This window comes from Oncorhynchus masou, chromosome 12, assembly GCF_036934945.1.
Source record: "Oncorhynchus masou masou isolate Uvic2021 chromosome 12, UVic_Omas_1.1, whole genome shotgun sequence".
Classification (NCBI taxonomy): Eukaryota; Metazoa; Chordata; class Actinopteri; order Salmoniformes; family Salmonidae; genus Oncorhynchus; species Oncorhynchus masou.
The window spans coordinates 60,630,181-60,642,488 of record NC_088223.1 but is presented as its reverse complement, the minus strand read 5'-3'; the positions used below and the strand labels follow the sequence as shown (position 1 = coordinate 60,642,488).

General features: G+C 44.2%; 1 protein-coding gene across 2 annotated transcripts in view; it reads right to left on the bottom strand.

Annotated features, from left to right (window-relative positions):
* The window catches only part of LOC135550539 (bromodomain and WD repeat-containing protein 3-like), a 31,363-nt gene that overhangs the window by 14,194 nt on the left and 4,861 nt on the right, over positions 1-12,308 (bottom strand). For both annotated transcript variants that reach the window (XM_064981461.1, XM_064981462.1), the window contains exons 5-25: positions 11,368-11,518; positions 11,113-11,211; positions 10,562-10,722; positions 10,224-10,445; positions 9,950-10,050; positions 9,742-9,812; positions 9,452-9,552; positions 9,264-9,304; positions 9,072-9,176; positions 8,777-8,927; positions 5,216-5,350; positions 5,001-5,129; positions 4,645-4,870; positions 4,386-4,532; positions 3,588-3,768; positions 3,329-3,422; positions 1,630-1,797; positions 1,462-1,535; positions 754-943; positions 424-540; positions 138-245 (exon numbers count right to left, since the gene is read on the bottom strand). In XM_064981461.1, the coding sequence (XP_064837533.1) occupies positions 138-245; positions 424-540; positions 754-943; positions 1,462-1,535; positions 1,630-1,797; positions 3,329-3,422; positions 3,588-3,768; positions 4,386-4,532; positions 4,645-4,870; positions 5,001-5,129; positions 5,216-5,350; positions 8,777-8,927; positions 9,072-9,176; positions 9,264-9,304; positions 9,452-9,552; positions 9,742-9,812; positions 9,950-10,050; positions 10,224-10,445; positions 10,562-10,722; positions 11,113-11,211; positions 11,368-11,518 (2,772 nt within the window). The remainder of the gene's footprint in view (positions 1-137; positions 246-423; positions 541-753; positions 944-1,461; positions 1,536-1,629; positions 1,798-3,328; positions 3,423-3,587; positions 3,769-4,385; positions 4,533-4,644; positions 4,871-5,000; positions 5,130-5,215; positions 5,351-8,776; positions 8,928-9,071; positions 9,177-9,263; positions 9,305-9,451; positions 9,553-9,741; positions 9,813-9,949; positions 10,051-10,223; positions 10,446-10,561; positions 10,723-11,112; positions 11,212-11,367; positions 11,519-12,308) is intronic.

The following is a 12,308-nucleotide window of genomic DNA, read 5'->3' as shown; positions in this document are numbered from 1 at the left end:
AGAGAGGGGGTGATAAGAGGAATAAAACACTAGGCCACATTAAAGATATGGAATCCATGAAGGACACACAAAATACATAAAATAACATATAGTAGACAAAGGAAGCAGTGTGAGTCAGTGTTGAGGGTTGGTCTCACCCTGAGGTTGAGCTTGTTCCAGGACTGTTTCTGAGGGTTGATGCTGTAGGCCTTGGCCCTGCGCACCGCCCTGACATAGGCCTGGTGGCCCTGCCTGAAGTACATCAGCTGGTGAGTAATAGGAAGAGAAGGGTCATCATACAGGCCACAATGTCTATCAACTAGGACACAAACCTTGCACTATCGTATAAAATGCGGTAGAGATTAAGCGCAAATGTCAAAATGTAAAGATATTTTGTGGGGTACACGGCTGAACCTCATATGGCCCATCATGCAGGTTCCTTACCTCATCACCCATCTGTGGCACAAAAGGTGAGCGTCGGGGGATGGTCTCCATGATCCAGGACGGGGGAAGCCATTCCTCCGCGTCACAGCCAGCCAGAGACAGAGACGAACTGGGTTTCTGAGCACAAAGAGACTGGGTTAAACAGTCCGCAATATCACACATGCTAAGGTAATGAAACTTTCCCTCTCATTAGGCCTCATCACATAAACTAGCTACAAGCACTATAGTCTGTATAGCCAGTAACTGAGATATACCATTTTCAAGCAGCCCGTTGGCTGCACCATTCCCTGCCCAATGCCCATGTCTCTACTGTAGATTCTGTGAGCTCACCTTCTGTTTGGTCTGCTTTGGCTTCTTCTCCTCCGCCTGCTTCCTCCTGGCCTCCTCTCCCTGGCCCTCCGCCTCCTCCGAGCTGCTGGAGCCACCGGGCGGCCGCACCTGCCTTCTGCTGGTACGCTTGGGGGGCTGGAGGTTGATCCCCGCATCAGCTGTCCAATCAGAGTAGTCACTGGAGGAGACACTGATGGGAGAAGAGGAGATAAATCTAAAATTTAGAAATTGTTCAAATTTGACTCTAATTAAAGATGTTTCAATTTAAAACCCATTCCATTTGGTTGTAGGTATAACATATTTTGATTAGAGGGGAAGAAAACACAAAATAAACTGAGACAATAACATCTCAGCCAGCTCGGATATTAAAGTTCACGTAAAAAAAAATCATACAGCTATCAGATCTAGCCTACTTCTAATACATGTTCAACATGAACTAGTCACAAGCTGCTGCTGTACTAGAATTGGGATAATTTGCTTTAATCTTTTGACCTAAGAACTACAACAAAAACAGTAGCTAATTGGAATTATTATATTGTGTTGAATCTAGAGTAGAGGCACTCAGCCATGGAATTCTACACATTCTCATTTAGTTAAATAGCTAGCTAACGGTAGCATAACTGGCTAGTATTTGCTGTTATCTAAAGAAACATCTGGGAAAGTGTTCATGATTAAACTTTGAGTGTTTAGGCGATGATAGACATTTACCTGGAACTGCTGTCACTCTGCCACTGTGCTTCCCCATCAGAGGAAGCATTGCTGGCCTCTGCCTGCTCCTCTGCCTGTAGACACATGGAAACATGATTAGACCTCCTCTAACATGACAAGACCAAGGCCTCTGCTACTTCCAAGAACAACAGACTACAACCCCCCCACCTCTCCATCGCTGTCTGAGTCCATCTGGCTGTCAGAGTTCCTCCGCCTATCCACAGGGCGGCGATCTCGTGCTGAGCGGGTCTGGTACGCTGGTGCAGGTCTGGTCTGCTTCTTCTTCTTCCTCTGGGTTCGCCGCAAGGAGCGCTTGCATGGAGCCTGCTCCTCAGTCTACAGGGTGGGAAGGGGTGAGAAGTTGTTAAATGATAAAAAATAAACAATATATTTAATAAACATAAGAATGAGTCTGAGTTTGTCACAACCCGGCTCGTGGGAAGTGACAAAGAGCTCTTATAGGACCAGGGCACAAAATAATAATAATCAATTATTTTGCTCTTTATTTATCCATCTTACATATAACACTTTATTTGTTCATTGAAATTGTGAATAACTCAGTTTAATGAAAAGGGTGTGCTTGAAAGGATGCACATAACTCTGCAATGTTGGGTTGTATTAGAGAGAGTCTCAGTCATAAATCATTTTCCACACACAGTCTGTGGCTGTATGTAGTTTTCATGCTAGTGGGGGCTGAGAATCCACTCTCACATAGGTACGTGGTTGCAAAGGGAATCAGTGTCTTAACAGTGCGATTTGCCAAGGCAGGATACTCTGAGCGCAGCCCTATCTAGAAATCCGGCAGTGGCTTCTGATAACATTTTCACAGAACTGCTTGTTGCAATATCGATGAGGCTCTCTTGTTCAGATATCGGTAAGTGGACTGGAGGCAGGGCATGAAAGGGATAACTAATCCAGTTGTTTGTGTTAAGTCCAATAGTATGGGGCTTGCCTGATCTAGCCACTTGGTAGCTCATCATATAAGACGTTTCTCGCCCCTTCTTATTAAATGGTGTCTGTTGCTTTTATACATGTATTACTACTCGAAAGTTTTCAATTCTCACTCAAAAAACTTCTGTGGCTTATTTTTCAATTTGGCATGTTGTTTCTATATGACTGCGCAAGAGTGAAGGTTTCATCGAGTTGTGAGATAGTACTTTTGCACATATAACACACTGTGGCTGAGAAAAGGCACTACTTCCAATATAAGTGAACCCCAAATCAATAGTAGTAGTAGTTCAAATCATATTTGCGCCTCTTCGAAAGTCCACCGTCCCAGTCTGTTGTTCGTTGCTTTCCCGGGTAAGGGGTCAGTAGCTATTCGGCAGCATCAGATTCACAAATGTCCGTGTCTATGCTAGCTGGGCTAACAACAAACGTGGAATTACTGATGCTAACATTGGATGTGCTCGTGGCAGCAGAACAACTTGTGTCGTCAACAGGTGCAGTACTGCAGAATGAGCAGCAGCTACGTTTGGCTACATATGTAAGTCGCTTGGATAAGAGCGTCTGCTAAATGACTTAAATGTAAATGTATATGGACCGTTCGAGGAATTCCCTAGAAGAGAGTAACGGTTAATGTGATTGGATGTTAATTATTTGACTAGGCTACCTGTATTTGACAATGTGTTGTTATTTCGCTGAACACTAGATGGTTTAATTTTATTTTTGACATTGAAACTCACCTAAATGTATAGCCCCTTTGGACTGATTGAGAATGTGACATTTAATATTATTTTATATTATTCTAAAAAAATATATGTGAATGACATTTTTATTTGGCGTACCCATTTGGGAATAACTGGTATAAATCAACAAAGGGAAGGGGGAAATTTGAGAGCTGTGGGACAGTAGTGTAGAGACTCACCTTAGGATCACCGAGTACAGGTTTCCTCCTCCTCTCTGTGTTGTAGAGGGAACACTCCACCTCACCTTTGGCCCGCCTGGTCTCCTCCATCACCCTAAACAACACAAACACACAGCTTCAGTCAGCCACTGGGGGATATCTACCTAGGAAATCTTACAAACAGTCCGAGGCACAAATTTAAGAGGATGGACAGGAATGGTTAGAAAAGAAGGTTCAAGGCCATCTCAAATAGGCCCTCTGGTTAGTTAGCCAGTCTCACCGGAGGACGCCTTGCTGGACTTCGTTGACAACCACCCTCCTGCTCCAGGCCAGCAGGTCCCTCTCCGTGGCCATCTGACTGCGAGGGGCGTTGTGGTGCATTTGACGCACCCCCTCCACCTGACCACTCCTCCTCAGGCCCACGTTAGGGGGCGATCCCACTACCTCTGCTCCCTCAACAGCTGCAAATGAGGGAAAGCATTCAACTAGAATTCATGACTACAACATCTGAAATCCAATATGCAGATTCAATCCAATAAGAAGATTCAAGGGGCATCCCTTGAACAAAAACAAAAATACAAAATGTAACAATTTCAAAGATTTTACTGAGTTACAGGTCATATAAGGAAATAAATCAATTGACTCTCCCGCAGGTAAAGAAGCCGGATGTGGAGGTCCTGGCTTGGCGTGGGTACACGTGGTCTGCATTTGTGAGGCCAGTTGAACGTACTGCCAAATTCTCTAAAACAACGTTGGAGGTGGCTTATGGTAGGCTAATGAACATTCAATTCTCTGACAACAGCAATCCTGGAAACAGCAGTCCTGCAGTCAGCATGGCAATTGCATGCTCCCTCAAAACTTGAGACATCTGTGGCATTGTGTAGTGTGACAAAACTGCACATTTTGGAGTGGTGTTTTATTGTCCCCAGCACAAACAGGGAGGTAAACAAATTTGTGGCCAAAATTTGAGAGAAATAAGCTTTTTGTGCATATTTTATTTCAGCTCATGAAATATGGGACCAACACTTTATGTTTCTATTTTTGTTCAGTATAAATAGTACATTAGACTGACACGTACCACCCTCTCCTTCAGGCACTCCATCTTGGTCCCGCCTCTCATCTGGTTGGTTCTGCAACTCTCTGATCAGGACATCCAAAGGGCTTTCTCCGTGACCATCCTCTGCTGTTTGCTGGCCGATCACCTGCTCAACCACCTCACCATCACCTAAGCAACAGAGAAGTAGGTTAGAAATCCCAATGTTACTCACATTTTGATTCCAGAGCCTAGTAAAGAATTATTGTTGAAACCACTAAGAAGCATTGGTAAAGAGGTTTACCATTCGCCATGTAGCCAAGCTGGGGCACCAGATGCTCATCCTTGCAGCTCTCCCTGCCGGGCACCAGGCGCTGGTAGTGGGTGGGGTGGGGGTTACCGTCCACATCCACAAGGAAGGGAGGGGGCATAAGGTGGGGCGCCTGCTGGGTCTGCTCGTCCAGGACAAAGTTATTGGCGTCTCGGATTAGCGGCCTGAAGTCAGTGTGGAAGAACATTTGGTCAGGAATCTAGAGGAAGGATATGGAGGAAGAGGAGATTTGTTATTCTGTGTAACATTTTCTCTTTACAAGTGATACGATAACATGTAACTTACACATCTTTCTCCAAATGAGCCACATGGAGAGGCCAGGGTCTCACCTTCTCATAGCGTCTGCTGCAGCCAAAGCCAAAGATGAGCAGGTGGCCATGGGAGTCAGTGCAGGCAAAATGTTGTCCATCAGCTGAGAACTTACAGTCAAATACAGCTCCGTGACCTTGGCCCTCAATCTGAGACAGAGAGAGAAAGGCTTGTATGAATGTCTGCCATGGTAAAACACAGCCACCAACACAGTCACCATGTAATCAATCTCCACCATGTTGAAGAAGTTGCGGATCTTGGATCCCTTGGAGAGGTCCCACATGTAGATGTTGCCGTCGTGGCCGGCAGAGAGCATGATGCGGTGGTCAAAGGGGTGGGCCTCCAGGACAAACACCTCATCATCATGACCCTGGAGGAGGAACAGCACATTCAGTCGTAACAGGTCTCACTCACTGAAGAGACCAGAAACATACAGGTAACTGCCAAAACAAAATAAATACTTGAGTAAATGAGGGATACAAAGTATATTGAAAGCAGGTGCTTCCAAACAGGTGTGGTTCCTTAGTTAAATAAGCTATGAACATCCCATCATGCTTATGGTTATGTGATAAAAATCCCAGTTAACCATTATTTTGGCTACCATGGCTAGAAGAGATCTCAGTGACTTTGAAAGAGATTCTGGAGTGGCGCCTGAGACAATGTTTTCTACCACCATTAACGAAACACCAAATTATGAAATTTCTTGTGGAAGAAGAGTGTAGTATTCTTTTTAATTAAGTTCCAGACACTTGTAGAATCTATGCCAAGGCTCACTGAAGGTGTTGTGGCAGCACATGGTGGCCCAACGCCCTATTAAGATACTTTGTTAGTGTTTCCTTTATTTTGGCAGTTACCTGTATCTAGTATGTACAGTACCAGTCAAAGGTTTTTACACACCTACTCATGCAAACTATTTTCTACATTGTAGAATAATACCGAAGACATCAAAACTATGAAATAACTCATATATAGTAACCAAAAAGTGTTGAACAAATCAAAATGTATTTTTAGATTCTTCAAAGTAGCCACACTTTGCCTCGATGACAGCTTTGCAAACTCTTGGCATTCTCTCAATCAGCTTCATCTGGAAGGCTTTTCCAACAGTCTTGAAGGAGTTCCCACATATGCTGAGCACTTGTTGGCTGCTTTTCCTTCACTCTGCGGTCCAACGCATTCCAAACCATCTCAATTGGGTTAATGTCAGGTGATTGTGGAGGCCAGGTCATCTGATAAAGCACTCCATCACTCTCCTTCTTGGTCATATAGCCTTTACACCGCCTGGAGGTGTGTTGGGTAATTTTCCTGTTGTTAAACAAATGATAGTGGTAAGCCATGCTGGTTACGTGTGTCTTGAATTCTAAATAAATCACTGACCGTGTCACCAGCAAAGCACCCTCACACCTCCTCCTCCATGCTTCACCGTGGGAACCACACATGCAGAGATCTGTTCACCTACCCTGCGTGTCACAAAGACACGGCAGTTGGAACCAAAAATCTCACATTTGGACTCATCAAACCAAAAAGGACAGATGTTTCTTGGCCCAAGCAAGTCTCTTCTTATTATTGGTGTCCTTTAGTAGTGGTTTCTTTGCAGCAATTCAACCATGAAGGCCTGATTCACACAGTCTCCTCTGAACAGTTGATGTTGAGATGTGCCTGTTACTTGAACTCTGTGAAGCATTTATTTGGGCTGCAATTTATGAGGCTTGTAACTCTAATGAACTTATCATGTGCAGCAGAGGTAACTCTGGGTCTTCCTTTCCTGTGGCGGTCGTCATGAGAGACAGTTTCATCATAACGCTTGATGGCTTTTGCGACTGCACTTGAAGAAACTTTCAGTTCTTGAAATGTTCCGGATTTACCGACCTTTAAAGCCCGGCCCGGGGGCCGTACGCGGCCTGATTCAATATGACCCGTGGAATCATACTCAGATCAAAGAATTTAGTTTAGAAAAACATATTTGTTATTCCAATTAAAAGCACAATGAATACTCGCCTTTGTGTCATGATTTAACTCCCACCGCTTGTATGGGATTTATTTTGAAGACACGTATAAATAACAACTGCACGAGGACAGACAGCGGCTGACAGGCTGACACACACGTCACAGTTACAAATAGTAGCTAGCTAGAAATTGCACAAAAGTTAGTTTTTCAGAGAAAAGGAAAGCAGACAATGAATGTAGGCTGGACATTGAAATATTTCTTTATTGGTGTATGAGGGAAAGCTGTGTGCTTAGTGTGCAAAGAGAGCATCGCTGTCTTGAAAGACCATAACTTGTCCCGACACTTCCAGACGAAGCATGCAGAGAAATATGTCTTCTAAGCAGAGGGCAAGTGCATCGAAAGAGTTGCTTTCTCAGTTGCAAAAGCAGCAAAGACTTTTTACAAAACTGCATTCAGCAAACGACAGAATTGCAAGAGCTAGCTATGTACTGTCCCACAAAATTGCTCAACATAGCAAGCCATTTGATGAGGGCGAATTCACCAAAGAATGTTTAATTGACTCTGCAGCAACACTTCTCCCGACAAGAAAGTGCTATTTGAAAATGTTTCCCGTCAAGACGAACAGTGACACAGCGTGTCGAGGACATCGCAATAGAACAACAATTGAAAAACAGGTGAAATCCTTTACCTTATTTCTCCTTGGCCCTGGATGAGAGCAGTGATGCACGTGACACGGTGCAGTTGTCAATATTCTTACGAGGCATAACCCCAGACTGACGTAAACTAAACTAAACTATGCCTGACTTCACTGCTCTAGTCAATGTCCATCAGAGACTTCACTCCTCATACTGATTGAGCAGTTTAAATGTAATGTTGAGCTCTCGTTCTTGTGTTTTTGTGCATATCCGTTAACAAGAATTCCGTATAAATCAGGCCTTCATGGTTGAATTGCTGCAAACCACTACTAAAGGACATGAATAATAAGAAGAGCCTTGCTTGGGCCAAGAAACACCAGCAATGGACATTAGACCAGTGGAAATCTGGAGTCCAAATTGGAGATTTTTGGTTCCAACCGCTGTGTCTTTGTGAGATTTGATGTGTGTGAACGAATGATCTCCGCATGTGTATTTCCCACCCTAAAGCATGGAGGAGGAGATGTTATGGTGTGGGGGTGCTTTGCTGATGACACCGTCTGTGATTTACTTAGAATTCAAGGCACACTTAACCAGCATGGCTACCACAGCATTCTGCAGCAATACGCCATCCCAGCTGGTTTGGGCTTAGTGGGACTATCATTTGTTTTTCAACAAGACAATGACCCAACACACCTCCAGGCTGTGTAAGGTCCATTTTACCAAGATGGAGAGTGATCTGCATCAGATGACCTGGCCTCCACAATCCCCCAACCTCAACCAAATTGAGATGTTTGGGATGAGTCGGACCACAGAGTGAAGGAAAAGCGGCCAACAATTGCTCAGCATATGTGGGAACTCTGTTGGAAAAGCATTCCAGTGTGGCTACTTTGAAAAATCTAAAATATGTTTTGATTTGTTTAACACTTTTTGGTTTGGGATGAGTTGGACGGCAGAGGGAAATAAAAGCAGCCAAAAAGTGCTCAGCATATGTGGGAACTCCTTTAAGACTGTTGGAAAAGCATTCCTTGTGAAGCTGGTTGAGAAAATGCCAAGAGTGTGCAAAGCTGTCATCAAGGCAAAGGGTGGCTGTTTTGAAGAATCTGTTGAACACTTTTTTACTTACTACATGATTCTGTGTTATTTCATAGTTTTGATGTCTTCACTATTATTCTACAATGTAGGAAATAGTAAAAACAGGAGATCGACATCTACTCACAGATAGCACATGCAGAAGCTGGCCCGTGGTGGAGCTCCACACTTTGAGCAGGTAGTTAGAGACCGCTGTGACAACCGTGCGGTCACCACGGTCCCAGGCCACCATTGTCGGCACCAGCTTGGTCTTGTCCTCGCCATTCACAACAGCAGTCCTGTGACAATCACATATGTTAAATACATGCTAACCACTTACTAATGAGACAAAAACATAAACCCATTTGCTGCCGCACAGAATTAAATGCTGCTGCACAGATGTCAATTCTGGACACTATTGCAGCTGGACAGCATTGTCTTACCCTGGCAGTCTAGTGGCTATGTCCAGAGTAATGCTCTTCCACTCCTGCTGCTGGTAATGCCATATCCTGACTGTGCCGTCACGACTACCACTCACAAACCTCAGGCTGGGACCAGACACAGCAGTTAGAAGCCACACAGCAACAAATCAAAATTGTTTTTATCTAAATAAAGAGACAATTGCACACACTAACCTGTAACTGTTGTTACAAAACTGGACCACCACAACTTTGTCCTGGAGGAAGAGGTAGGAGTTAACAAAATGAGTAGTGAGAAACAAACTATGAACAGTGCAAGTGCTCTGTGATCTAGCTCTATTGATCCTCTCTCGCTCTTATGTCTGTCGTTCTCCATCTCTGTTCTTCTCTGCTCTGTGTCTTACCATGTGAGAGTCCAACTCAGAGAGCTTCATGGGTGTTTCAGAGCCAAGGTAATACACCCTTATTACATGATCCGTGCTGCCTGTGGCCAAGAACATCCCACCTGATTCAAAGAGCGAGGGAACAACACGTAAGTAAATTAAACTAACAAACAGAACTAGTTCTGTGGCTTTGTGAAAACTTTCCTTGATCAAATAGTCATTTGAATTCAGTAATTAACTCCATAATTCAGTGAAAAGGTGAAGTGGAATAAATGTAATGCAAAGCATGTTGTTTATTAATGGCCACCTACCACAGCTGAAGGAGGAGGTGGAGATCTGGACCCCAGGCCTTGACCGCTCAATGAACTTGACTGGCCGGTCACTGAGGATGAATCAGAACGCAATACAGGTTAGGTTCACCTAAACCACAATACAACTGATCGGTTGAAAATTTAAAAAAAACATTACATTCTCATCCCATCGTTTTGCCTCAGACAAACTCTGCTGTCCAACACTTACACGAACTTCATGCTGAGCGAGTGCCATTGCCAGAAACACACCATGCCGTCTGCTCCGGTGGAGGCCAGGTACCGCATTGGTCCTTTAACCGCCGGACAAAACTGAGGAAGACAAGGGGTGTCAGACCCATTTCTCAAGCAGAAAGGGTCACAAAATGACATTGTCAAAAACCAACAGGTTTCATACAAGATATTTTACTTGGCAGAAGGTACATTCCTGAATATTGAAAGGAGGAACTAGGTTCTTATTGCTTAGTCCTGAGGGCTGTCCTGACCTGTATGGAGGTGATGGAGGCTGCATGGCCCTGCAGCACAGTGATGGGGGCGCAGGTGCGCAGGCACCACACTCTGATGACCTTGTCACAGCTGGCTGAGGCGATTAGCGTGTTGTCGTAATTCACCGCCATGTCGGAGATCTCGGCCGCATGGCCACGCAGGGTGGACAGCAGCCGGCCATCATCTGTGGACCATATCTTTACCAGACAGTCATCAGAACCCTGGAAGGAGAGGGGTCACAATGAGACACCGCCAACATAGAGAATGACACACTTCAGAGAGAACTGACAACAACTGTCTTTGGTATTCCTTCTCTCCTCTTTTGTCAGACTCTTACTGTAAATATCCGTCTGCCACTGCGGTCGAAAGCCACACAGTATACAGAGGACAGGTGGCCCAGGATGCGCCTGTGCATCTTCACATGCTGATAGGTGTAGGATGGCAGAGCATGGCCGAAGCGGGCAGTGCCAGTAGCCTGGCGAGCACCCATGATGGACACTAGACGGCGAGAGAGTAAAGGTCAGTTGACTTACAAACACTTAAATATGTATTGTTCTGTAGTGTTACCAATAGTTTACTTGTTTCAGGGATATATGTTTATTAATGGGATACTGTGAGATTCAATTAATCTACTTACTCAGAGTCAGATGAACTCATGGACACTAATTTTGCCTTGGTGTGAAGTATGAAGGAAGTTAGAGAGTACCTTTGCTGGCGTACCTGTAGACTTCTAGTCATTGTGCTAACGCTAGTTAGCATTGGCTCGCGAAACAACCTCCAACTTCCTTCATACTGCACGCAGAGCCATAAAAATGGTGTCCACGAGTTCACCTGATTCAGACTTAATTGCCAGAATTTCGCAATTTTCCTTTAGAAAGCACAGCTTACCGATGCTGGGGGGCTTCCCAAAGCTGACTGGGGGTTCTGGGGGTCGACCCCGGTGGAGCGCAGCAACAGCAGTTCCGCTCCATTCTGTGTGGCTACAACCTAACAGACAAAAAAGGCATGATTCTAATGCATTACAGACTGTATGACCTGGGACATTTATTCTGCATCTGTGTAACCAAATACCTATGTAGGGATTATGACATTAGTTAGTCTTTGATGATGAGAGAGAGAAACAGTGAAGAGACGGGGGCTCACTTTTAGCTGTGCGAAGCAAAGACTGCCTTCCCAAACCCAGGAGGGTTTGGACCCCAGGGACACTAGGTGGGGCCTCCTTGTCTATGAGAGGACCTATCTGCTGGCATACTCTCAGCAGGTAGTCTGCAGGGATGTGCTGGTTCAAGATCACCTGTGGACACATGAGGGAAAACAGTCATCAGATAGACCTGTGTGAGTGGAATCAGTAGTGAAACGTCATCAAAGCAACATCAATATACCGGAATGGGACCATATCCCTAGGCACTTAGATATCTTACATTTAGAACCTATACAGTGAAGACTCATCATAAGTTAGATGTTATGTTCTGTCAGTAAAACATTCACACGGTTGGTCAGAAAGTGCAGTGTGAGCACAAAATATGCAACTCCAAATTAAGGCCTCCCTACACCGTGGCTGGGGTCAATTCGAAATGGAAAGCAGTCAATTTTAAGGAAGTAAACTTAAATAATTCAAAATGCAAAAAAGCACCATCTATTTTAAATTACTTCAATAAATGGAGGAGTAAAAGCCATTTATTTCAAAAGGTTTTCAATTTTGGATTTTAAAATTAAAATAACTTCCTGCCTTCGAATGGACCCTAGTCCTGCTTTACACTTCACAACTTTGATGACACATACTAGTTCCAGGAAAGATACTTTCGTAGTGTAAAGAGACAGAGTTAAATTCAAATCTCGAGAGATGTCTCCCATACTACCTCCGGGCATCTACACCATATACCCACCCCATGAGTTGTATAGTGTAAAGGCAATGGTTTTCCCTCACCATGTCCCTGCAAGAATTAACTTTATAGTTTGAATGTCTATCCTTATTTTGTTTGTCTATATACTGTGGTATTTACGGTACGCTAATAGGTGCACACACAACATGTAAAGTGTTGGTCCCATGTTTTTATTTCTCTAAAATGTTGTGCACAAATGTT